Below are 26,908 nucleotides of genomic sequence, written 5' to 3' on the forward strand. Positions count from 1 at the left end.
TAGGCTACATTTACTACTGTTGAGCCGTGAACGCTTTCCCACAAATGATAAATTCAACAACTATTATTACTCGGTAGTTGTTCATTTAAGCTTGACCTATAGGATCAATAAAAACAACAACTGAAATATACGCATTAGTAAAATATACTAGGAATCTAGTACGGCGGTTTATTAGATAATTTCAATGTGTAAAAAAGTCTGACTCGGATACCTTTGCTTTGGACACCCCCGCGAGTACCAGATCTGGGAGATCTATCAGACCAAGGGCACAGGACGATTTTACCTTTTATTAGGACAGTCCCATGAATAAAATTGTCATGCGTAATATGGACAAGTGATATGGCATGCAAACATAGATATGTGTATATATTTTTACTATTTCATAGCACCACAAAGACACATTTGACTTATTTACAATAAGAAATATTATTTCTTGGTTGTTTTTTATTGCATGATTTGTTTATATGTATCTATATTTCGTATTATAAATGTAGTTTTGTGGAAATAGAAGAGGGGGTGTCAAACAAGTTTTTTGGATTTCTCCTGGGGGGTCTACAAAGTTTTGCTCCTGGGGGGTCTACAAAGTTTTGATATTGACAATGAGAGGGGATGTACAGAAATTTCAACTGTCTAGTGCTTAGTCATCTCTACAAATAACTCGATCTCACCACTAACCCAGGCCGACTATATACAAAGTATTCAAATATCTAGCGCTTTTCTCTACTATAATAACACGAACTCTCCGCTGACTCAGGCCGTCTTAGTAACAACACTCCCGTTTACCAAAGACGACTTAAAGTCACCTACTCGGATAACACGAACTGACTCCTAGACAGGGGGATCATCGTCGGGATTTTTTTAAAACAATCCTAAAAGATACTAAAGTGGGCGTGGGCATGATTTTACCCCCTAAAAGACGCCTCAAACAAACGTGTGTGATTTTTTCGCTGGTTAGTGATCTAAAAACACCGATTGACACGTTTTAACGCTCTTTCATGGGCTACAAGTTGGATGAGCGATGGCTTTAATAGCACCCTAAAAGATAACAAGGTAAAAAAAAAAAAATCTGGGCATCCTCATTTTTACCCCTGAAAGATACCCAAGTCTTCAAATTTACACCCTGAAAGATACGACGATGATCCCCGTCCGATGGATATAGTGACCCCGGGGTCAGTCTATTATATTGCTCAGCATTACATGCCGGGTATAGTAACAGGTAGAAATACCATCATATTCTTTTCCATAATAGTAGGCACTGTTTTTAAGAGCATTCTCGTTGTAGCACCTCCACATCTTCCCGTAGTGTGACGCGTGTTTATCAAAAATTGCGTACAGGGGAGATTTGCAATCTTTATTTCCTCCAAACTCCTCATTGCATTTTGCGTCACGCTTCATCTGAGCTGTAAAGCCTGGCCATAAATAAAAAATAGATTAATGAATTAACGAACGGACGGACGAATGAATAGAAAAGTAGATAAATAAATGGATAGATATATATTAGAGTAACAACTCATTCCCTCGCGCTGGTCATAAAATAGACTTTGGAAGAGAAAATATTTCTTGCCTGCTCCTCGGAACTACATATAAATGGGGTGTGACTCACCTGGTATGGTACAAGCGGAATGTTCCCTGAGTTGAATGTTACCGAACCTTGGCGCATTTCTAATAGCCCTCCAGCTGATGACGCTACCGGACCACGCACCGCACCCCCTACTCATGGATTGGATGATTTCCGGTTCTAGTACGCTTTTCCAGATATCCACATGCGATATGCAGCCAGTGAACACTTGAGTGGCATGAAATCCACCACCTGTCAATCAAATGCAAATTAGCAGATCCTTTGCAAGCGGCAGCCACAGAGAATGTCAAATAGTTTGGCCGTTAGTATAATCGTCCGTTTACGAGATAATTTACAGCAGCGGACCCTCCCCCTCTATATAAGAAACACTTGCCTAAGTTCAGATAATTCGCTCCAGGGCTATATGTAAAATGTAACTACATTACTAACATGATTCACAATACTCTACGAATTCTCGTCAATAATTTCCAACTGATAAACCGCATTTTAGCTTCAGTCATTCAAACTATTAACGGATTGCATTTGACGCTTTTTGATTGGTCAGCGGCTTGCAGAGAGGTGGCATGACTGGCAATCATTTCAGTGCTGGCCAATGAGAACGCTTCAAAGATTTTGAATAACAGAAGCCTAAAGGCGACTTAGCTGTACTTGGAAATTAGCGGCCACAGTACGCAAAATAGATGGACACCAAATATTTTGCGCCTCCTTGGTAGGTTACCATAGCTGTCTTGTTCCTGCCCCAGGATCAAAAGGCCCTGGCCAGGGATCTCCTTTCCAAGCTGGAAAGCGTCCTGGTCTTTTATTTGGTTTCCGTCAACGAAAGCTTTTAATCTACCAGAGGAGCTTTCCCACGAAGCGCCAATTGAGTGCCAGTTACCATCACGAAGAAAGGCCACAGCGTCAAAGCTAGAATTGTAAGAGATATGTCGTGTTTGCAATTCTTCTACTGTTATCAATCAGCACTTGGCTCGGGCCTGAGGGTGACCGATTGAAAGAGATACTAGCCCCCACCCCTCTGGAATTTCCAACCCCCTGGAATAAATAAATACAGTAACTGTTAAGGAAAAAGGGCATTTTAACCCCTACCCCTCTGGGAATTCCTGGGCGTTTGAACCCCCAACCCCCTCCCCCCGGAATTTTCAATCCCCTCAATGGGGGGGGGGGTATGGATATTTCTGGAACTACACATTATTAATAGCGGAGCTCGCGAAGCGCAGCGTGAGCGGAGCCCCCCATACCTAAGAAAAAGTGGTATGGTAACAAATATTGATAACCCATCGACTCGAGTTTTCGTGACGCGATGTCCGTCCGTCCCTTAAGGGTGTACTGACAATAGTGTTGCTCAGTAACGACGTTGCTACGCTGGTGGCGTTGAGTGCATACAGTCGTTTGACAAAAGGTTGTCATCAACCGGCTTTGCGACTACGCGACAAGCCCGCATGTAAGCATGGGTAAAAACCACTGAAGCGCCTAGTTGCATATATTAGCCACCGCCACCGTCTAAGTTTGAAGTTATGCAGTGGCTAATATATGCAGTTAAGCGCTTAACCGGTTTTTACTCATGCTTACATGCGGGCTTGTCTCGTAGTCGCAAAGCCGGTTGATGACAACCTTTTGTCAAGCGACTGTATACATAACACGGAATTCGTGATTCACAAGCTTTCCTGAAGTAAAAGAAACAAAAACTTGCGTTTCAATTTCCAAAAAATTGACTTTAAGTTGATATCACCCATTTCCCATGTTTTGTAAAAACGAAGATTCAGCGGAGATTTATTCAAGCCAACCTTTTCAATTTTCACTACCTGCGCGCGCTGCAAACACCGGTTGCAAACGCTCGCGCACGCACTAAAAATCTTATTTTAAAGTAGCGCGCGCTGTATCAGAATTTTAAAATACTTTTTCAATCATAACATGACGGATATCGTTCCTTTGAAGTGTAAATACCACGAAACACTATTGGAATTTGTTTTTTAACTTCATTTCAATTTTATCATGTGAGATATCAGTGTGTCTGACCAGGCCGAATGTACACACTTTGTGCGGGCTTTGTTTCACTTCCGGTTCTTCGTTTCCAAAAAAAAGCTTTTTTGTCGCCAAATTATTCCAAAACTCAACATTTTTTCTGTATTCTTTTTTATTAGAACCTCCTTTATGTAGCGAAGCATGGATTTAGCGTTAATCTAACAGAAATCAAAATTATATCAAATAATCTGGATTTCAGGACCTTTGAAAAATCATTAAAAAAAAAATTACTCAATTATTTCTAAAACACATGCTTTGCTTAATGCACCCATCCCTCAAGATTCATAAAACGTATTCAATATTTATTTTCGAGCAAAATTACTTGGAATATTTGCTTTTATCTATAACGTCACATTATGACGTCACGTGGTAAAATCATCGTAATAGTCAGCACACTTTTGTTGGTCAACTTGGCAAATATCAGACACTTATGACTTTCTACAAGGCTTTTATGCTTTATTCACTTTTCCTTAGCAACAGATGTCAGTACACCCTTAAAAGCATCGTATGACAACCAAACTTGGCAGGTGTTATGTATGTGTCAAGGGAGGTGCAAAAAACATTTATATCCCAAAAACATTCATATCCCGTGAAAGAAACATTGTATAACAACAAGAGACCATGATGTAAGAGAACGAATCCCTCGTATTAGGGTATGTTCCAATGATGACGTCCGTGAAAGCTATTTTTAGAACAAGCAGTTATTTTTAGATACGCCTCTGATTGGTTAGCGCTCACGTTTCCTAGCAACATGAGTCAAACGCGCGATCACATCTTGAGTGATGTGAACCGACAAAGGATGTTATGGAAATCTTTTTGACCGAAAACCATCCTTTTTTACAAACGCTGTGAAAATGATTTTCCATAGAGTACGCTGGATCCACTCAACCGTTTTTCGGACATTGAAATGCATAGAGTTTGTGATTTTAGGCTCGGGTAAAAGTTTTCACGGCTGATTCGCAAATTATAAGAAAAACAACAATCAATCATAAATCTGTGTTTGCAACACACAATTCTCTTCCAATTCCTTTTAATGAAAAAGATACATCCAGAACTTAATACCATTATATTCACACCGATATTGTGGTCATTGAGACAGATAAGTATTTCACAAATAAAAGATTTCAAGTCTCCATAATGAAGTAAATCTTATTCCGGTGACAAGGGTTTCTTGGGTGACATGACTTCTGAACATTTGCGTGAAGAATTGAAGTTCATTCATCTAAAAATATTGTAAATCAAAGAAAAATAAAGGCCTTCTTGTATTTAAATACATAACATAGACTGAGAATGCCTAAGTTTTTCATCTCACCGTATTGAAGAGAAAAAAAAAAAATTTTAGGAGTCAGCCTGATGCATCTTGAATGAACTCCAAATTCGCCGTCTCCCCGACGTCTTCCAGTTCAATTATTTATATAACATTTAGATAACTTAACAGATACCAGGACACCACCCTACAAGTAGCATTGTAATCATGAGCTATGAGAAGCAGCTAAAAGGATAAAAACAGGTAGCGAACGAAGTCAAGAAGTGCAGAGGGAAAAAAATTGTGAAAAACTATAGCTCGCGAGGTGCCCATAACCAAATATGGCGCGATGAACCATATATGGATGCTATGATTGACAAGCTCGCGCAATCTAAAAATAGCTTTCATGGACGGCATCATGGGCCACGGGGATTCGTTCTCTTGATAACAACCAAACTTGGTAGGTGTCATGTATGTGTCAAGGGCGGTGCCAAGATATGGTCATGTGATGCGTGACGTCATCGACTATCCCGATGTCATATCGATATTCATATCTCCTAAACGAAACATCATATGACAAGCAAACTTGGTATGTGTCATGTAGGTGTCAAGGGGGGTGCACCAATATAGTAACGTGTTGTGTGACGTCATCAATGACCTAACTTGAAGCAAAACTATTCCGATTTCATTGAAGATAAAAAGATCCATATCCCATGAACAAAACATCATATAACAACCAATCTAGGTATGTGTCATGAAGGTGTCATGTGGGCTGCACCAATAAATCCAATTTATTGCGACGTCATCAATGAGAAGCAGAAATATGCTGACGTTATCAAAATAAAAAATATATATTTTATTAAAAACACCGTGTGACAACAAAACTCGGTAAGTGTAATGTATGTTTCAAGAGGGGTTCAATGGCCACGTGACGTCATCAATGACGTCAATAAATTAAAGCTACCCTGACGCCGAAACATCGTATGAAAACTAAACTTGTTATGTGTCATGTAAATGTGGCGGGGGAAGGGGGTATAACAAGTCGGTCGCGTGATCTGTGAAATCGCTGACGTCGTCAAAAACAAAAATATAATAATACTTAATATTTCTTAAATTATTAAGCAATAATAAGCAAAGATTTGGTGGTTTGGAGCTCCGGCAATGCCTAAAACAATAGGTAAGATTTACTCGCTTGTCATCACTAGATTAAAAACGGATAGTCAATACTCACTTGTAATCCTTCCCCATAAGACTAAACTTCAAGATTGATGAGCTCCTTTCGTGTATCAATAACAGGGAGTTCGGCTCTGTGTCGGTTGCATACGACATTAGGGCGAGCTGATCCACTGTGCTCTCGGTTTTAACCCATAGAAAAATTGTAAGTGCTAGGATTTTACTGTCGTTAGTGGTAAACTTCACGTAGTCTAAAATGGATGCTGGACCGATGAAATCGAGCTCGAAGTCGTTATCCCTGGCTGTGTAATCAAACAGGAATTAAACAAGAACTAAAAATACTCATATCAGCAAAGTAACGGCAACCAAAACCGGGGGGAGTGGCAACCAAAACGTAGGCGTCATTTTGTGGCATCATATTGGTGCATGTCCTTGACATGACATTTAAATAAGATTTAAATCAAAGCTAATATTAGTTATTGTACTTATGGGCGCCGTGATTATATTTATGGTTACTACTATCTATTACACGTGTCATTACTAAGCCTCGCGCGCTCCCCTGCCTTAAAAAGCCTGCGAGGGAGGTCATTACTTGACTTGGTTTTTATTTTATTTATGAGCGACTCACAAAAGGATTTTGACGTCTACTCAAAAGGATTTTGGTGGAAAACCGAAAGATTCACCTACCATTCATGGCTATCTCAGGCTTCTCCCAAACCTTTACTTGCCCCGTAGCAGCTTCTCTCATATTTGGCCACGCAATTACGTCACCAACCACTCTCAGCCCCAGGCCCCAGGGACATCCAATCGATGATCTCACCGGGAAGGACTCGATTCCAAAGGTTAAACCTTGTAAGATCACCTCTGAATTCATGGGTTTGGATAGTTTTTCCATCGCTATCGAGTCTTTTTCCAATCGCGAGTTCCCCGCCTCCTGGAATATCGGTGCCTTGACTTAAAGTCCGTGTGCCTGTAAGAACGCCATTGATATAGGCTTGTGTGGAGCCATCAGAACTTCTCCACGTCAAGCAAAGATGGCACCAAACGTTATCACCGAGATACAACGAGTCCACCGTGTTTTTACTAGGGTAAAATGAAAAGGATCATTTTCAAGGGTCTTTCAACGTGTCTAGAAAATATCAAATTAAAAGTTACAGCACATTATCAAAAAAACGTTGAAAAATGTCTACCCAATATTTGCTCTATTGTTTCATTGTGTTACATCATCGAAGATTTATTTTATTTATTCCTTGTATCTTTATTCCCACCTCCCCCCCCCCCCCCCCCCCCATGACTACCAATAAGTTCCTCCTATTATACTCACTATCTATTTATATTTATATTGATTCGTGCATTTGACCCTGTGTAGATTGAAAAAGCATCATTGAGGGCGCTGGTTGTATAAAGAATTAGGGCGACAGAAAGTCTGGATGTGCGATACCACATGCACAAAGTGAACTTGTTCAAGGCTGGGAGACTTGGGAGACGGGCGATTCCCGAAAGTTCCAGCTTGAAGTCCGTTGCTGCTATACCTGGTGAACAGGCAGTACACAACATTAACAACCTGGTATATATGGACAAATAAATTTGTTAGCGTTTGCATACCATCTAGCGGAGCGAATAAAGCGGTGGCTTTATAGTTATATGTGATTTTTTTGTACGATAAAGATGGTGATGATACGTATGATGATGATGATTATGATTATGATGCAAAATACATGATGACTTACCCGATTCACATAGCATTGGTTGAACTTTTATCAAGCCGCCATATTTGGCTCGGTTCTTAAACTCTTTCCAATCAACAAGGCTGCCAAGATTCTCTGCGCATCGCGACGCAATTTTTTTTTACCGTTTCGTCTGTGAGAGATTCGTTCCACATGGTAAACTGGCTCAGAGCTCCTACAAAAGCCACGCTCGGGTCAGCGGACCCACTGAGAACGCGCCCTTCCTGGCCAAGAACTAACTTTCCTGTCGACGGGAAAGTGTATCCGGGCATCAGCTTGCTGCCTTGGCCCCTGCGCGCGCCGTCCACGTGGAATGACCAACGCCCCTCGTGTGATCCCCACGTGATGCAAACGTGATGCCAGCGACCGTCACTAAGGTCCAACGTCTGAATTTTACTGCATTTGGAAAACATGTAATGGCGATTACTAATTGGTTAAGTTTAAGTTTTCAAATGTATCTATTTTTGTCTCTCACCACATCTGGCCCAGTGTATTAGCGTATGGGGCCTCTCACCACAGGTGGCCCAATGAACGTGTTAGCGCGGCAGCGTATGGGGCCTCTCACCACAGGTGGCCCAATGAACGTGTTAGCGCGGCAGCGTATGGGGCCTCTCACCACAGGTGGCCCAATGAACGTGTTAGCGCGGCAGCGTATGGGGCCTCTCACCACAGGTGGCCCAATGAACGTGTTAGCGCGGCAGCGTATGGGGCCTCACACCGCAGGTGGCACAGTGTACGTGTTAGCACGTCAGCGTAATGGGGCCTCTCAAGTAGTATAGTAGTTGGCGGTTCTGGCGCATTTAAATTAAATGCGCTAGAACCAAGCCAACTACTATACCACTTGCCCTCCGCTGAGTTCCTGAGTTTGACCACCCACTAACCCACTGTGTGGAAACTGCCGATGGAATTCATTTTATGGAAACTATACATTTTTTATTTTATGGAGACTATATGTTATTTTTTATTTTATGTAAACTATATTATTTTATAATTTGATGGTGATAACACGGTTACAACTGTTGCGTGACATTCTTGGAATTTTAATTCTTAGGGCGAATCAGGGGATTCCCCCCGGGCAGGTCTAGGTATGTATATTGTATTCAGGTATAGGGGATTCCCCGCGGGCGAGTATAGACGTGTCTTCAAGTTGTCTACCGTATGTATATGTTGCTAAAGTTCTACGGTTTGGGGAACGTTGCTAGTATAGACAACGTTCACATATCGAAGGTGATAGTGTGGATAGAGCAGTCGTACTTTTGGAGAAAGGTTCTAAAGCATGCCGGTGAGGACATGCGTCAAGAGTACAGTGATACAGTCGCCCGAAATGGTGGTGTGGAGCCGAGAGACGTGGTTGTGCGGTTGAGTAAGTAAGCTGGTTTTAGGTAGTTTACGGTTTCAGCTTGTAGCTTCCTAGTTGATGCATCTTGCTTCGTATAGTTCTCATCGTGTGACGCATCTGTTTGTCCCCCTTGAGGGTGCCCCTATATACACATATACACCATAATACCACAACATATGCGCTGCCTCTACTCCTTTACCACAGACGACTCATACATGGCACGCTCTGATATGACTTTACCTATAATATCGACATACCACTTTACCACCCAATATGCCGTCCTGGCCTAACAGAGCTCTTCCTCGAATTGTTCCCGTCCGTTGTCCCAGTCCCCCCAGTCACGCCAATCTCCACTCCTAAGAGCTGCCTCTCTGGAGATGACGTTTTCCTTGAGAGCGTCTAGCGACTTATAAGCTCGCTCCCTCTCTACCCCAAGCTTGTGCTTAGATGAGTACAGTATATCGATTGGACTTTTAAGACCCTCACTAGATAGGTACCCGTAGTTGGCCCCGTCCCAACACGCGATAGTCTCGATCGCCCCACTAATGCGACCATCAACGTCGAGCGCCTCTGGTCTCACCCCCATGCTACCAGCGACCTCTGTTGGATACCTCACCAACACACTGATTTGCTCCCTTCCCAAACCAAGAACCTCGGCGTCACGGACAATCTCACCGAGCCCCCTTAGCACACCTGCCTCCCAGTCTGTCCCATCTACGCACTCTAGGATATCAGCAATCTCATCCCTATACCACTCATATCCCCCTCGCCAACCCCGATCGCATTTATTGAAGAACACACCCATAGGAGTCAACACACCTCTAGATACTCAACACCCCTTCTGCTAAACGCCTTGATAACATCATCGCTGGGTTGTGCCCCTACATAACCTCTCACATCCGCGTGTGTACAGTGTCGTAACAGGACCTTCCGACGTCCATATACACATGGGTTATATTATTATATCACTACTGCATGCGTTTATGGTTTCTATATCCCTATGCGATAACCATCCTCATCGTCGCTCAAGGTGTCGTCATCGCTCTTCCCGTCTTCCCATGAGGCTGTAGCGCGAATCACCTCCTTGAAAACCTCAGTTAGACCCATGTACGAGGATTGTCCAACACTGTCTCACATTGGCCATTTCGAAATGGCCATTTGTCAAGCACTGGCAAATGGCCAAATGGTAATATAACACTGTAGCATAGGACTTAAGGGGAAGGGTTGTCCTATAGACCCATACTTAGCATATTAGGAGCTTTTCAGAATTACAAGTACCAGGTATAGCAGACACATAGCACTGGAAGTACCATGGCCATGGCTAGGGCTATGTGGCAAATGGTGGATATGGTGGATATGGTGAAAAGTAAGGGGGAGGGGTGGTCCACCATACCTAAAGCAGACACATAGTACTGCAAGTACCATGGCCATGGCATAGGGCTATGTGGCAAATGGTGGATATGGTGAAAAGTAAGGGGGAGGGGTGGTTCACCGTACATAGCAGATATTCAACACTGCAAGTACCATGGCCATGGCATAGGGCTATGTGGCAAATGGTGGATATGGTGGAAATGGTGGTTATGGTGAAAAGTAAGGGGGAGGGGTGGTTCACCGTACATAGCAGATATTCAACACTGCAAGTTCCATGGCCATGGCATAGGGCTATGTGGCAAATGGTGGATATGGTGGAAATGGTGGATATGGTGAAAAGTAAGGGGGAGGGGTAGTTCACCATACCTATAGCAGACAGTCAACACTGCAAGTTCCATGGCCATGGCATAGGGCTATGTGGCAAATGGTGGAGGACGAGTACAAACATGCTAGAACCGTGTGGAAGAAGTTTAAGCTTAAGACTATGGGCGACTACCACGACCTATACCTTGAGTCTGACATACTATCGCTGGCCTATGTGTTCGAAAACTTTAGGAAGACATGCCTAGAGTACTATAAGCTAGACCCATGCCACTACTTCACATCCCCCGGTCTATCATGGGATGCGATGCTGAAGATGACAGATATCAAACTCGAGCTTATGACAGACATCGACATGTTCCAATTCACCGAAAAGGGCATGCGAGGTGGCATCTCTTACATAGCCAACAGGTACGGCGAGGACAACAATGAGTACATGGAATCATACGACGAGACGGCGCCCTCAAAGTATGCCATGTACTTAGACGCAAACAATCTATACGGTTGGGCCATGAGCCAGTACCTACCAACTGGTGGATTTAAGTGGATGACAAAAAAGAGGATGAACGAAACAAACCTCGCTAAATACGGTGACTGATACTAGAGGGACTGATACTAGAAGTTGACCTAGAGTACCTTAAACACCTGCATGACCTACATAACGACTACCCTTTAGCCGCAGAGAGGGTTAACGTATCAAAAGACATGCTCTCGGAGTACTGCAACACAATATCCACCAAGTATGGTATACCAACAGGTCTGGTCCCTAAACTAATCCCCACCCTAAAGAATAAAGAGAAGTACGTGCTACATTATAGAAACCTAGAACTATACACAGACCTAGGCCTGAAGGTGACTAAAGTCCACAGAGTACTAGAATTTAACCAATCACCATGGCTCAGACAGTATATAGACTTCAACACTGAAAAGCGGAAGAACGCCAAAAACTCATTCGATAAGGACTTCTTCAAGCTAATGAATACTAGCGTATTTGGCAAGACTATGGAGGACCTACGAAAAAGAGTAGACGTCCGACTAGTCACCGACGAGAAGAGGCTACTCAAACTGGTAAGCAAGCCATCCTATGTGAGCAGTAAGATATTCAATAAGGATTTAGTAGCAGTACACAAAATCAAATAGACGCTCCCTAAACAGACCCGCATACATCGGCATGTGCATCCTAGACCTCAGCAAGGTATTGATGTACGACTTCCATTACAACTACATCAAAGAGAAGTACGGAGACAAGGCACGGCTACTATTCACTGACACAGACAGTCTGACATACGAGACATACAGAAGACGCATACCAAGACTTTTGGAACAACAGAGACAGATTCTACAACAGCGACTACCCGAGAGACTCGCCATACTTCGACGAGTCAAACAAGAAGGTAATCGGCAAGTTCAAGGACGAGGCCGCTGGAGCTCCCATCTGCGAATCCGTCGGACTACGATCAAAGATGTTACATGAAAGACGGCCACACAGGAGGAAAGACAGCAAAGGGAATCAAAAAGAATGTAATCAAGAGTAACATAAAACACGAAGACTACAAGAGCACACTAATGGACAACAGGCAGGTGCACCACAAGATGAAAACGATAAGAAGCCAAAACCACCAACTAGGTAGTTACGAAATAAACAAGGTATCACTCAGCTGTTTCGACGATAAAAGGTACATATTAAAAGACGGAATCAAAAGCTTAGCCTACGGGCACTATAGGATCAGACAATGACCCCGATCACCCATTTGACATACGAACCCTATTCGAAGCACATACTTACCCGCGGAGAATCCCCTGATTCCTTCTTAGGAATTAAAATATTATTGCGTTGCCATGTCTCTAAGCAAATCTAGAACACTCCACTTTGTCAGCGGGAAAGTCCCCAAATACAATAGACATGTTTATATTTACCCGCGGGGGTTCCCCTTACTCGCTCCTAAGAATTAAAATTCCAAGAATGTCACGCAACAGCTGTAACCTGTATAGTTGTGTGTGGCTGTATAGTTTCCATAAACTGAATTCCATCAGCAGTTTCCACACAGTGGGTTAGTGGGTGGTCGAACTCTGGAACTCAGCGGCGGGCAAGTGGTATAGTAGTTGGCTTGGTTCTAGCGCATTTAATTTAAATGCGCCAGAACCGCCAACTATACTATACTATTCTCTCATCATAGGTGGCCCAGTGTACGTGTTACCGCGGCAGAGTATGGGGCTTCTCACCACAGGTGGCCCAATGTACGTGCTAGCGCGGCAGCGTATGGGGCCTCTAACCACAGGTGGCCCAATGTAAGTGTTAGCGCGGCAGCGTATGGGGCCTCTCACCACAGATGGCCCAGTGTACGGGTTAGCCCAGTGTGTTAGCATGTCAGTGTATTGGGCCTCTCATGAGTGTGTGTGGCCTAATGTGTTAGCGCGTCAGCGTATGGAGCCTCTCACCACAGGTGGCCCAGTGTGCTAGCGCGTGAGTTTATTGGGCCTCTCACCACAGGTGGCCCAGTGTGCTAGCGCGTGAGTGTATGGGCCTCTCACCACAGGTGGCCCAGTGTGCTAGCGCGTGAGTGTATGGGCCTCTTACCACAGGTGGTCCAGGGTGTTAGCGCGTGAGTTTATTGGGCCTCTCACCACAGGTGGCCCAGTGTGCTAGCGCGTGAGTGTATGGGCCTCTTACCACAGGTGGCCCAGTGTGCTAGCGCGTGAGTTTATTGGGCCTCTCATCACAGGTGGCCTAGTGTGCTAGCGCGTGAGTGTATGGGCCTCTCACCACAGGTGGCCCAGTGTGCTAGCGCGTGAGTTTATTGGGCCTCTCACCACAGGTGGTCCAGGGTGTTAGCGCGTGAGTGTATGGGGCCTCTCAGCACAGTTTTATCAATCACGTCCATTATACTACCTACTTTACTCCTATCCGCGTATCTAGGTTGTTACATAGTATTCACCCTTTTTCTCCATTAATATTCACGTGACAAACGCCCTTGTCACAGCTGAACATCAAGACGTCAGCCTGCTTTGAGTAGGAGAAGATGGTCTGCGGTCGCTTTGTGGTGGTGTTTAACCAAAAGCACGCAGAAAAGTTGGAAAAGCTTACATCAATAGTGGTGTAGCTTGATGTCTCGTTCTCTCCAAACTCAATATCAAAAAGGGAAGCATCAGCTACACGAGAAGAATAAAAGAATAGAGGTGAAAATGATGTCCATGATAAATGATATTGATTCTTTCTCATATAAGAAGACAAAGCTCAGGTACCGTGAATTTATGTTGACGTGTGTGTGATGCGATGCGACGCGTGACGTGCGGTGATGTGACGTGACGTTTGATGATGTGATGCGACGTCATGCGTGATGTGATGTGATGAAATGCGACGTCATGCCTGATGTGATGTGATGCGACGCGATTTCATGCGTGACGTGTGAAGTGATGCGATGTGACGTTAGGTGATGTGACGTGACGTTTGGTGATGTGATGTGATGTGATGTCATGCGTGATGTGATGTGATGCGACCCGACGCGACGTCATGCGTGACGTGTGCTGCTGTGATGTGATGCGACGTGAAGCGGGTGATATGACGTGCTGTGACGTGCTGTGACGTGATGTGATGCGATGTGATGCGACGCGTGAAGTGTTTTGATGTGACGTAACGTTTGGTGATATGATAGGACGTGACGTGTGCTGATGTGGCGTGACGTGACGTGTGCTGATGTGGCGTGACGTGATGTGATGCGATGTGATGTCACCTTTCCACTGTTGACATTGTTGCCCCTCGTTATCTGGTTGGCAGAGACACTGGTACTCGTCTTCGTCATGGCAAGATCTAACGCAGGCCCCCCCATGGAGACATGGGGAGGATGCGCACGCATCTGGTATCTGAAAGAAAGAGATCTTCGCATATCATCAAGTTCAAATCGCCATTAGGCGTTCCCGTACCTTTTAAAGGACGGCAAAAATACCATAATCAAGACGATGCCATAAAGAGGAAGCGTCAAAATATTTTAGGCCACCTTGACTGCTTTGTGAGGTAACCGATTGAAAACCAAGAGGATTCGAGAGCGTATTACTTATTTTGTCACAAGCTCACTTAGCCAGTCAGCAAGACAAAACAATTCTCAGAGCAAGACGAAGCCATCCTATTTACAGAGTTCGTGTCTTTCGCGCTGTGATAAAAATTCGCATGCTAATTAGCTCCCTTTATAAAAAGATGTGTACCATAAATGATCTAATAAACGCCCCCTATCTAAAGAACGCCTCCTATACATTGAGCGCCCACCCTAAGCTTACAAGTTTGTTTTGAACGCCTTTCTCCCATTGCCTTCTTGCTTAATCTTTAAGCGAGTAACGTCTTGCTCAATTTCACGCAGGCTATAATTGGACGTGATTCTGACCGTAATTAAAACCCCACCACACTTTGGTCTGTTATATTGTTAGTTTATAATGAACACCCCTCACTAATAAATGCCTCCTATCTAATGAACGCCCCCTCGGACCAGCGAAATTTAAATAACGCCCCCGGCGTTTATTAGATCATTCTACGGTATTGGTGGCCACACCGTCGCGCACTGTAAAAGAAGCTGACAAAATATTTTTGCCATCGACGGATAAATCTTGCACACAGATACATTATAAAATGTGCTCTTACGCTTGTAGATGGTCCGTAATAAGTGAATCCCGTTCGTTCTTGAAGCGGTGCGCTTGCGTCTGCTGATTGGCTGTTTAACTCGCATCGGTGTTTACTACCACCTTCTGATTGGTAGTTGAATGACTGGCATTTTCTATTACCGATGCACAATAATGCACAATCAGCGTTCAAGTTAACTGAATGAGCGGAGACCACATGACCGGCAAGGGATTTTCCTGCGTGAAAAATAGTAAAATCACAATCGCGATTATATTACCTATAATGATTTTTAGAATGTTAAAATGGTGCTCCCATGCTTCGCAACTATGATACTTCATGTCATTGGTCTATGGGATACTGGAACGAGCGAATCTTAAACGTTCCACAAGGGTGCAGCCCCTGGACTAACATAACCAACCCATACCCCCAATATCATATCCTCACATTTCAGCCAGCTCACCGCCCCAGGAAAATAGTAGTACAGGAGATAATACGAAAATGGACTGTCATCGAAGACGCAAGGAGCATTCCATTCTTTTCTAAAACTAAAGTACAGAACAGCTGGTAGAATTGGCTTTTCAAAGAGCAGTGCTTGTAATGCCAGTTCGCTGAAGTATTAGCAGTAAAATAAGGGAGAGGGGAGCGAAGCCAGAAAAGAAGGGAACAATACCTCAAAGTTTCTGAACAAAGGAGACCGAAGTCCTCCGCTAAAACAATACATACAAATTTACCTTTAATAACGATATCAAAATTCGCATTTTGCTTCTTTTCAAAGCGACAAATAGGACTCGGCTGAGATAGTATTGCAGTGGTCGCCATAAGGAAGCTCATGAAACAAGCCAACAGACACACGCCACCGAGATGGCGTCTAGATGGGCCCATCTGCTAGACGTGAAAGAATAGTTAAAGGTTAGTGTGTTTGGAGGGGGGGGATAAGCCCAATCCTTCAAAATTATTACAATTAAACTATGCTATGCCAAATCGAAACACAACAGAGGCCACGAAAAATACAATTTAATAATGTGCGACGCTTCTTCTATTCAGCCCACGGGCCTGATTGGGGATGACTATTAACGATTGGGCAAACTTGCTATAGTAGTTAGTTGTAAAATTTAACTTGCGGAAGTTTTTGTTAAAGGCGGGTAACACTCGCAAAGTTTTTAGAAAGAAAAAAGGAGAGAATAGTGCTAGAGTGTATGATCCAGGTGTAAAAAACTATAGAATATACAATAATGAAAATAATAAAATCAATCAAAAAGATATATACTTACAATAGCTGCCACCTCTCGCTTGAAAACTTTACTGGCTACGCTAGTCAAACAAGGCGATCATTGCGAATTAATTTCCAGCTTGGTTAATAAAGATTTATTTGTACTTTCACAGAAGTCACATTCTCACGGCTGGATGCAAATTCTTAATAATTCAAAAACAAGGATTATAATGACGTCGGTGGATACACGGGTGAAGTGAAAAAAACAAGTCGTCATCTATTATTTATCATTACTTTGTTCCAGGAGCTAAACCTTTCGATCTCTTGTAAGATTTTAAAGGGAGCTTTTAAAGAAGAAATGATTCTAGGAGACTTGTTTAGACGAACTGGTGCACGCAATGTTACCTCCCTTGAGCTGTTACCCCGAAGCTTTTCTGGACTACGACATACGTGATGTTTACAATGTTGCTAATAACTACAAAATTTGCTCTCCGCTACTGCGCATGGCATGCTTATGGTAATAACTTCTGCAAGCCGGCGCTTGAGCTGGGGTTCTACTTTGGATAAGACTTATATATTAAATATTTTATTAGATTTAACCTTGTGAATAAGTCTATAATTAAACAATAAACGTTGCAAAGAACTTATCCATTTATTTATAAAACAGGTTTGTTTCGCTGATAGAGCTCAGAACGACAGCGAAACATTGTCGTTAAATTCAAAACTCCACTTAGGGAAAGTTCATTTATTATACCGGGGGGGGGGGGGGGGGGGGGGGGGCGTGAGGATACTGTTGGGGGGGGGGGGGGGGGCTAGAGAAAGTGTTTCGATTTTAAAAGGGGGGGTCACTGATTCCCTTGGGTGTTGTCTCTAGGTGTTGTCTCTTAAACCAAGACTTCTTGGTTTAACTTGTCTCCGTTTGGGGGCAGTTTTTTGGCATGCACAATCCAGGAGTCCAGGATACATATTAAACCACGTTTAATCTAATGTAAACCTGTATACACCCTATACAAATTTTTTTCATGGTTTCCGTTATATAATATTATAAAGTACTTATTTCCATATCTAAAATATTAAAAAAAAAACGCTCATATCTGATTCGCTGTCTTCCTCGCTTTCTTTCTTTTCTTTTCTTGTGCTGCGCTTTTCTTGCAAGGAGAAGATCGAAAAGCCTTTTTGCTTCTTTTACGTCATCTATAGCATCAACCATTTTCAGGTTGCAACCTGGAGTTAGTTGCATCTTTGAGAAATTGAGTGCCTTGGAGTTAGTTGCATCTTTGAGAAATTGAGTGCCTTCACTTTTTCTGAATTCAGCCAATTCCTTCCCCTTCCATTTTCTGCCAAGCACGCAGCTAATCTCTTGATCGCATTCCTTTGACATTGTCATTGCCGTTCGATCCTTTGCTCCTTCTTTCTACGGTTTTCGGGAGGGGGGGGGGTGGGTGGGGCTGGCACCGGAATTATGGGGGAAGCATAAAGGATCATGCGATATTTTTACTCCTAAAGGGGGGGTCAACTTATTTTATCCCTTACATTGTCAATTTCTAGGTGTATTGTATACAGTACATTTCCAAAAGTTTTAAAATACTTTGCTATTTTTGCAAAACAAATTGGATTGTTTACAAAGTCTTTACATACACTTAGAATTGTGCAATGTCATGCAGTACAGTTCTCGGCTAACCATCCACAAACTGATGGCAGAGACGTCCATCTCGATATAACAACCTTTCTTGCTCCCGTTCTAACATTACTGGCAAACATGTGGAGTGACGTTTAAGTGAACTGGTACTTGGCACATAATGGGAGTAACATAATACTGATGATATTCCTGGTTTTTTTTTTTTTACACATTTTGCATTCTTTGCCAGCCAAACAAGGGAGTTGGCTTCTGTAAATAAAACAACTTATGGAAACCACAGGAAACCCGGGTAGGAAAACCTCGTACTAGACTGTTTTCCCCAAGTTCAAAGTTCAATTTAAGCATTCTCTCGTGTGACTGATAAAAAGGACGATTGTAGAAGGGGATTATCTCTATTGCAAGTCGTTGAATATCAAATCTACTTGCTTTGCAAATGTTTGGGTGCATCAGCAAACATGTATTTGAGCCGAAAAGCCTCCGCTAGCAACAGATTTACATCCTCGTCTGTCCAGTTGTCAGTTGGCAGGTTTTGCAGCAAAACCATTAAATACTAGAAGAAACAAATAGATTATTTGTTAGAAATGAACTTACATGGAGGATTAAGACATGTTCTCTTTCAAATATGACAAAGTATAAAGCTGACCAGGTTACACAGTCCCACACAATCATCATTTTCAAAATGCATGCAAATAAAGATAAAACAATTTGATGATGATATCCGCCTATGACTCCACCACTTAAGCACACACCGTTAACCCTTTATTTGATCTACTTTAGGGGGGGACTCTGTACCTGAAAGTCTGCCTTTGTCATTATTTCCTTAGAGAAGTTCACTAAAAAGGCAGCACACACGTAAAGATGAAAAGTTGCAAAGCCGTCCTCTTCAGACTGCAATTCACACAACAAACAACATGTTATTGAAAGCAAACCACGAAAAAATTAGTTAACGGCCGTTCACACTAGACTAGTATTAAAAAATCATCCACAAGGATGAGAAATAGATCTTTCAATTCTTGAGGGTAACTACAAATTAGCCTGTATATATTCATTGCAAGCCAAGTCGTACAGCAGTATTGCCTGGCAATGTTGGAGTATACCCTTGCTCCTACAATACGTATGTACCAGGTATGTGTCCCAAAGACGGATGGTGCTGCGAAGGGGCATCTCCCTCATCAACAGATTGTTCATCCAGCGGAAAGAAAACTGTAAGTACTCCACGTTGTGCTCAGCAAGGTGTTTGTGAAGAGGCTCTGCAATAGAAAAATATACTTAGTATGACCCGGGCCCTCACCGACCATCAAAAGTGTGAGAATTATTGCACCCCAGAGACAAAGCAAGACAATAGAAAGTGCCCCCCCCCCTTGTGTTTGTTCTAGCACCATGTTTTCACAGCACCCTAGTGTACAGGGTCCCTGAGTATCAACCTTTCCTTGTTATACATCATTGTTTCTTTTATTTTTGTTTGGTGAAAGGATATATCATTTATGTATATTAGAGCAACCATTCACAGTGTACATACCATCTATTCTTTGTACAAGTTCTCTTAAAGCATTCACTTTTTTCTGGATTCCTGGTTGTGCAAATGTGTAATTGTCCTAGAATGAAACCCGAACCCACAAGTAAGTACCTACTGTATATTAGAGCATTGCTATCATTATCAACTGCAATGCATTCTCTAGCACTACACGGATTTGTAATACAACTATGGTGCTTTCAAGCCCTCATTGGTTGATTGTTTGTAAATGCCCAAACAGGTCATGTAGAAGCTATCAAAAGATTTCACTCCATTTGATTGATGCACCACAGACAAAACAATGGGAAACAAAAAAAAAGGACGGGAATACAATAGAACAATGAGGTAATCCAGCCAATCCTGTTTACAGCCTTACAAGCGGGGTTCTTTACTTTTCCCCAATACACCCTGTAGTTGATGTACGTTTATCCAGTCTCTTCCTTGGGTCCAAGGATGGATGGTCCAAGTTCCTGTATGCCCTGTGCACTGGGTCAGTAAGAGTTCAAACAGTTTTCTGGCGGTGAACAATCCAAGAGTGCTTACAGTACCTGTATGCCATCAAGAAGTTTACTCATACACCAAAAACTATCAGCTTCTATGGTATCAAGAATGTCTTGAGATAAACTTTGAACATCATAATTTTCTAGGTCGCCATCTAGAAAGGTAAAGAAGACGTATAGCTGAGAATAGCACAAAGTCAATCTAACCAAAAGAACAATACAACAATCATCATATTTTGATTGACTATGCTCTATTCCAAAAAAAATATATATGGATTTCGGATTCTGAGACTACACAACAACAATTTCAGCTGTTAATAACCCTTTTAACAACATTAGCATAAAGTCATGGTGATTTATTTGAAAGACATCTCTTACCAGCATAGGCTGACAAGAAGACAACAAAGAACGGAGTGACCAGATCGTTCATTCCCTGCACATAGCCACTTGCAGGATGGCGGATGGCCCAGATGTAGAGGATCCTCTCGAAAATCTATTGACAAACAACTACAATGTTACACAATTAACAATCACCTGATAATCAGTTTACTATTCTTTTCATAATAAAAGAAGTTAAAAGGACATGAAAGGTACACTGCATTTTACGAACCTCTTGGACCAATATTTGTTGAAATAACGGTATTAATGGGTTCATTCTTGGTATATCAATATGAATCTGTAAAGAAAAAAGAAATAGTGTTGGGTGGTATATCAATATGAATCTGTAAAGAAAAAAGAAATAGTGTTGTCAAGAAACTACAGTTGAGGATTGTTTATTATACAGACACACTTTAGTTATCAATTAAATCATTAGAGACCTGTAAAGATCGGTACTGTCTAGCTTTTTGACAGATTTTGCATAACTAAAGCACAGTAATGGCAGCTTTTATTGTCAAAAGAGTTACATATCTTTTGTCAAGTTCACCTTATTCAAAACTTTTGTCAAGTTCACCTTATTCAATGGCCTTTATACCAGGTCTTACCTGTCTAAATGTATCTGTATATATCTCTTCATATCTGGTAGGGTAATATTGCTTCACAAAATTATGATATTCCTCTCTCTTGCGATCTAATGTTGCTTGACGTCTGTCAATATTGGCAGGCAAATATCCCTAAGAATAGAACATCAAACTGTCAATACAGACTTACTGTTATTATCTCTGGGGTATCCTAAAATAAACTCCTCCTTAGTATACTGTAAGCACCTTGCCTAAAACATGAGTACCAAAAAAATGAAATATACCAAACAATTATAGTACATATATATACATTTATATCCCAGTGATGGGTTTTCACATGTGCTCATTGGCCAAAACAGGTCCACATTTTTACAGGACAAAAATCAGGCGAACAATAAGAAATCAGTCTAGGTGTAAATCCATCAGGTTGAAATGCAAGTTTTGAGCTTGTACTGTAGCTTTTGTTCTAATGAAAGAAGATACTTTTCACATTTTCAGTGTTACTGGGATATAAAATAAAAAAAACTTTCTTTGGCTCACTGGGATATTGGAGGATAATGTCCGCAGATGAGAAATGGTCCTCAAAATTTCACAGTATTTTTTGTACCATTCCTCATCCTTGGACATTATCCGCCGATATCCCAGCAGCCAGAAGGGGTTCACTTACTAAATAACATCACATAACTTACTGAGAGCAGTTGCCAAGTTGTTGGCCTGACAGCCATTGGAATGCCTGACCAACTGAGCTTCCTTATAGCCTCTGGTGACGAAAAAATATAAATATGCAACACAGAGCATGTGATACTTGATTGGTCGACAATCCAAGGGCACTGTTCCACAGTTTTTTTGTGCTATTTTAGTAGTCAATAATTTAATTGAAAAAAAAAAGTACACCTGTCAGGGTGTTTCCCATGAAAAAAGATTCTGGAACTTTGTTAAAAACGTAGCAAAAGAAAAGGGTACAATGTGCATGCACCTTAGAGAAATCCATTTTATGGCATCTTTGTCACATACTGTAAACATTTTCTGGGGGGTTTAAAGCCCCATTGGCAACCGAAGCGATTGTTGTTTTGAAATAGCGCCATTGTCTTGCAAGCGATTTGATTGGAGGACTATAATACACATAATCATTCCCTACAGACATTCAGGGTGCTTGTTTCTTCGTGTTTTCGCCGGTGAAGAAAGCTTTTCAGCCACTGTTCCCACAGTATTTAGGAAGACAAGAACATAACGTAACAAAGAAACGACCAAGCAATGCGTGCTTCAGGATAAGGATCATTGACAAATTAAGATTGATGTCATCGGGAAAGATATTGGTCTATTCCACGCAATCACTCAAACTCAAAACTATTCTTTGTTTTATCACTGATAAGTACTATAACATGTATTTAAAACTCTAGGTTAATAACCATAAAGCAAGAAGTCGAGGAGAATATATGCCAAACACACAGGAAGTATATATTTCATTGCTACGATTTGCAAATTCGACTCACGGCAAAAATTCCACATTTTGTTTGTTCCTTTTGCATTTTCAGGGTTGCATCGAGGCTCACCTTTGAATCGATCTGATCACCTTTGAATCGATCTGAATTGATCTCGATCTGATGTAAGCTTGGTTTCTTATGGGCCTTTAAACACCCCAAACCCTCCCACAAGAGCCACTACTAATAATATATGCATAATGGAAGAATAACAACTATATAATTTTTTTTCCATCAAACTCACCAAGGTCAGTGTTAGGTCCAGCTAAAAGCTTGCCAAACTTTTCAAGCTTGTATATTTCCTGTTCCTGGAATTCCAGGCGAACTGATCGTATTGGGGATGGGGGTCTGGGTGCTTGGATGGAAGGTAATGGGGGGGTTGTCTGCTGGGCTGCCTTGCTCCCATGTGACTGGTGTTTGTGCCGTGCTAATAAGCAAAATAAAAAGTCCAGCAGTTTTCCATAGGACACAGCTCAATCACAAATCCGTCATGAAAGGAGCTCAGTAGCATTAAGCTCCAAGGTAATCTTTGTTATTCTTTTGGTTTTCAGGCTATTACTATAAAAAAATAATATTTAATCCTTTTGCATGGTCCCGGTAAAACTTAACTCTTGACGAGCAAACTAAATGCCATACATAGGATAGGCCATTCAAAGGATAGACAGTTTATATAGTTCTTTGTTATAAGCTTGTTAAGTCATCTACAAAGAAACGGCAGCAGTGCTTAATAACCAGACCCTTTCAATGCCTTCCTTGGAGATACTGTTGCAGCTGATCACTTACTGAGGATACTAAGTGGTGAAGGTCTGGACACCTGCTCCTTGGCTTCCTCTCGCTTGCTGGCATTTCCTTGTTTGTGGTGGTACTCTTCTCGCTTGCTGGCATCTCCTTGTTTGTGGTGGTACTCTTCTCGCTTGCTGGAAATGGCTGGCTGTTGGTGAAGTTCATCTGTGTCCATATCACTGGTGAAACCTGCTCTGACATCACCTCCACTGATTGTCCTGACCCTCCCCTCCCCTGCTGTCTGAGACCTCTGGCCTATTTTGATAATGTCATCGTCAGACTCTTCCCATGCATCAGCCATCTTGCTGTCAAACTCTTGGAAGGATAATGACTTGAGCTTGCTTTTAAGACTATTAGCTCCAATTGAACTTAAAAGTTAAGAAAAAGAAATGTAAAAAAAATCACCTTGCTGATGATAACTTGGAATTACAGCAGGAGATACAGGCCCATACCCAGGGGGGTGCAGGGTGCAAACGCACCCCCCACAACGGCCGAAGGTCCACATTCGCTTATCAATAGAGGTGCTATTTGTAGACAAAACTATAAAGCATAAGTTAGATCAGTCTGGTATGTAGCCAAATATGACAATAAACATCCTGTGGCAATACAAGAATCCTTTTTGTTGTTCTTTCGGGGGTGTTCAGTTTTTTTGTCAAAGAACTCCCCCCCCTGGATAAATTAGGTCCACTTTTTCGGATTTCTCACCCCCCCCCCCCCCAAGAGAAATCCTGGGTACGGGCCTGAGATACATCAGCACAAGGTTGGGGTGGTTTGTTGTATGTCAAATGTCATCAGAGCTACTCTGTTTTTTGGAGGCGTACAAAAACTAACTTCACCCCTGCCCTGATACTGGGTTTTTTTTGCCGTGTCCAACATTCCTACAGTACACAGAACAGATAGCCTCTCCATGGCTTGTCTATTTAGTTATAGTAGTTACGCCAGTATGACTACGATTTTTATCCAAAGCTAGTTGTGTTGATCTACTGGAAATGTGCAAGCTATACAAAACATATATTAGACAACTTGAAGTTTGGAGTAAATTCTGAAATTTGAAAGTTACTTTGTCGCAACCCTGAGGGGACACAGGAATAATTTAATCTGAGGACAATGGTTTCAGAGAATCTCATAGTTTTATGTAAAAGACGGCTCTTATTATCAGATATGACACTAACCCCACTAAATACAAGGCTACAGGGGTTTCTTTATGCCAAGCACCCTGCTGAACCACCAGCTACTATTTCCTGGGTGCTGGCTACTTTTTTAAAAAGTTTTATTTGAACTAAAAAAAAAATAATAACTTCCACTTCCTACTTATCAATCTCCACCGCCTACTCTGAAACTTAATGAAACCCCTGAGGCTAGTTACGATTACCACATAATGCAGTCACTTTCTGTTATGGTATACGAGGAGAGGTGAAAAGGTTTGGCAGATTTTAGAAATATGGGGGACCATATATCTGTTGACAATTTAGGCGCGGATTTCGGATTCTGACTGCTTTGATGGTCGAATTTTGGATTTTCAATTAATTTCAATAGATGCAGATCTAAAAATATCTGTGGATCCACGGATTTGCCCCGAAAATGTAGCTGATTGGCTGATTTACATACCCCTATTCACCCCCCCTCCCCCCGTAACAGTACATATGGCCTTTATACAAGGACAGAGGGCCAGTCGTTAGCATACCCATACAATTCAGTGATATTATGTTGCGTTCTATACATGACTTGGCCAATGTACTTGAATTGCTCCTATGGATGTTAACACTCACCCAGCACTTGCAGAAGTTGTGACAGTCGTGGTGGCAGCTGTATCAGCTGTTGCTCCATGACTTTGACTAGAGATCACAGGCTTTATACTATAACATAGGAATATGAACAAATAAGAATCTTACAAATACAACTCTAAATACTCAAACACCTCTAAAGCAGCAAGGCACAGTAAAATACTGACTAGACAACAGGCCGGCTGAGCGATAGACACTTCTTCTCTAGAAATATAGAGGTAAGATGGCAAAAGAAAAAATGGTAATTAAGGGATCCCCAGCGAGTAAGCTCACTTAAGATTTTGGTTGAAAAGAATTAAAGCTTTCTTGAACCAAGACAGAAGTCATATAAAACATTCTACGTCTCTTTCTAGGGTTTTACGTCCTTTCTAACTATTCAAATAGGAAGTATATAGCCCACCTTCCGGGAAGTTTACTTGTGTTCCGTTTCCAAAAAGGTTTTTTGGTACTTCCTTCGAATTGAACCGTGAGCGGGTCTTGCGCTCTCTCGGCGCAATTGAACTGTGTTCCAAGCGCTATGACACGATTTTTCGCTGCATCGCTCATAGTACCATACATAAAAACATTTGTACAATAAATCCGTAATAAAGTAGTCACTTAATCATCACTGAAGTAATAACAGACCATTAGAACAGCGCGTTCGCATTTAGTACTGTTTTGTTGCCATTTTTGGTCTCGAGACACGAATTATAGATCAAGAGCTCTACTGCGCATGAGTCGACGATACTGGCGCGCATGCATATGCATGATATCCGCTGATCAAACTGGTGTGCTCGCATGCTCGCCTAAAAACATTCTAACTACTCAGGGTACACAGGGGGATGCGCAGGGTGCGCGCGAACCTCCCCCCCACCCCCCCCCCCCCCCTTGGCGGCCAAAAAGTGGGCTATTTCTTATTAAGAAATACCTATGACTGCGTCCATGATGAGTACAGGAGAGCAAAAGGCCAAAGGCGGCAATATATTATGCCTAGGTCACAGCGTGCCGTCCATGATGAGTACAGAAGAGCAAAAGGCCAAAGGCGGCAATATATCATGCCCAGGTCACAGCGTGCCGTCCATGATGAGTACAGAAGAGCAAAAGGCCAAAGGCGGCAATATATCATGCCCAGGTCGCAGCGTGCCGTCCATGATGAGTAAAGGAGAGCAAAAGGCTAAAGGTGGCAATATATCAAGCCCAGGTCACAGCGTGCCGTCCATGATGAGTACAGGAAAGCAAAAGGCTAAAGGCGGCAATATATTATGCCCAGGTCACAGCGCGCCGTCCATGATGAGTACAGGAGAGCAAAAGGCTAAAGGCAGCAATATATCAAGCCCAGGTCACAGCGTGCCGTCCATGATGAGTACAGGAGAGCAAAAGGCTAAAGGCGGCAATATATCATGCCCGGGTCACAGCGGGCCGTCCATGATGAGTACAGGAGAGCAAAAGGCTAAAGGCGGCAATATATCATGCCCAGGTCACAGCGTGCCGTCCATGATGAGTACAGGAGAGCAAAAGGCTAAAGGCGGCAATATATCAAGCCCAGGTCACAGCGTACCGTCCATGATGAGTACAGGAGAGCAAAAGGCTAAAGGCGGCATTATATCAAGCCCAGGTCACAGCGTGCCGTCCATGATGAGTACAGGAGGGCAAAAGGCTAAAGGCGGCAATAT

General features: G+C 42.4%; 2 protein-coding genes and 2 long non-coding RNA genes across 4 annotated transcripts; 2 read left to right on the forward strand and 2 right to left on the reverse strand.

The window, feature by feature from the left end:
* Positions 1-269: 269 nt before the first annotated feature.
* Positions 270-7,485, reverse strand: LOC5509802 (sushi, von Willebrand factor type A, EGF and pentraxin domain-containing protein 1). The gene is made up of 6 exons (XM_048730768.1): positions 7,345-7,485; positions 6,708-7,103; positions 6,079-6,322; positions 2,298-2,485; positions 1,604-1,810; positions 270-1,409 (listed from the first exon to the last, which is right to left on the reverse strand). Exons 2-6 carry the CDS (start codon positions 6,913-6,915, stop codon positions 1,171-1,173), a joined length of 1,086 nt encoding a protein of 361 aa, XP_048586725.1. The 5' UTR covers positions 6,916-7,103; positions 7,345-7,485; the 3' UTR covers positions 270-1,170.
* On the forward strand, positions 5,968-7,659 carry LOC116616795. The gene is made up of 2 exons (XR_004295455.2): positions 5,968-6,024; positions 7,390-7,659. It is a non-coding gene; the product is annotated as an uncharacterized LOC116616795 (long non-coding RNA).
* An 8,503-nt stretch (positions 7,660-16,162) lies between these two features.
* Positions 16,163-17,244, forward strand: LOC125568431. Its single transcript, XR_007312364.1, has 2 exons — positions 16,163-16,296; positions 16,771-17,244. It is a non-coding gene; the product is annotated as an uncharacterized LOC125568431 (long non-coding RNA).
* A 486-nt stretch (positions 17,245-17,730) lies between these two features.
* Positions 17,731-25,966, reverse strand: LOC5509805 (TBC1 domain family member 22B). Its single transcript, XM_032378836.2, has 13 exons — positions 25,657-25,966; positions 25,242-25,328; positions 23,473-23,840; positions 22,934-23,116; positions 21,898-21,968; positions 21,233-21,361; positions 20,860-20,925; positions 20,628-20,742; positions 20,298-20,404; positions 19,756-19,831; positions 19,359-19,486; positions 19,029-19,124; positions 17,731-18,786 (listed from the first exon to the last, which is right to left on the reverse strand). Exons 1-13 carry the CDS (start codon positions 25,812-25,814, stop codon positions 18,655-18,657), a joined length of 1,716 nt encoding a protein of 571 aa, XP_032234727.2. The 5' UTR covers positions 25,815-25,966; the 3' UTR covers positions 17,731-18,654.
* Between the last annotated feature and the right edge of the window lie 942 nt (positions 25,967-26,908).

Source organism: Nematostella vectensis, chromosome 1, assembly GCF_932526225.1.
Source record: "Nematostella vectensis chromosome 1, jaNemVect1.1, whole genome shotgun sequence".
In the NCBI taxonomy this organism is placed as follows: Eukaryota; Metazoa; Cnidaria; class Anthozoa; order Actiniaria; family Edwardsiidae; genus Nematostella; species Nematostella vectensis.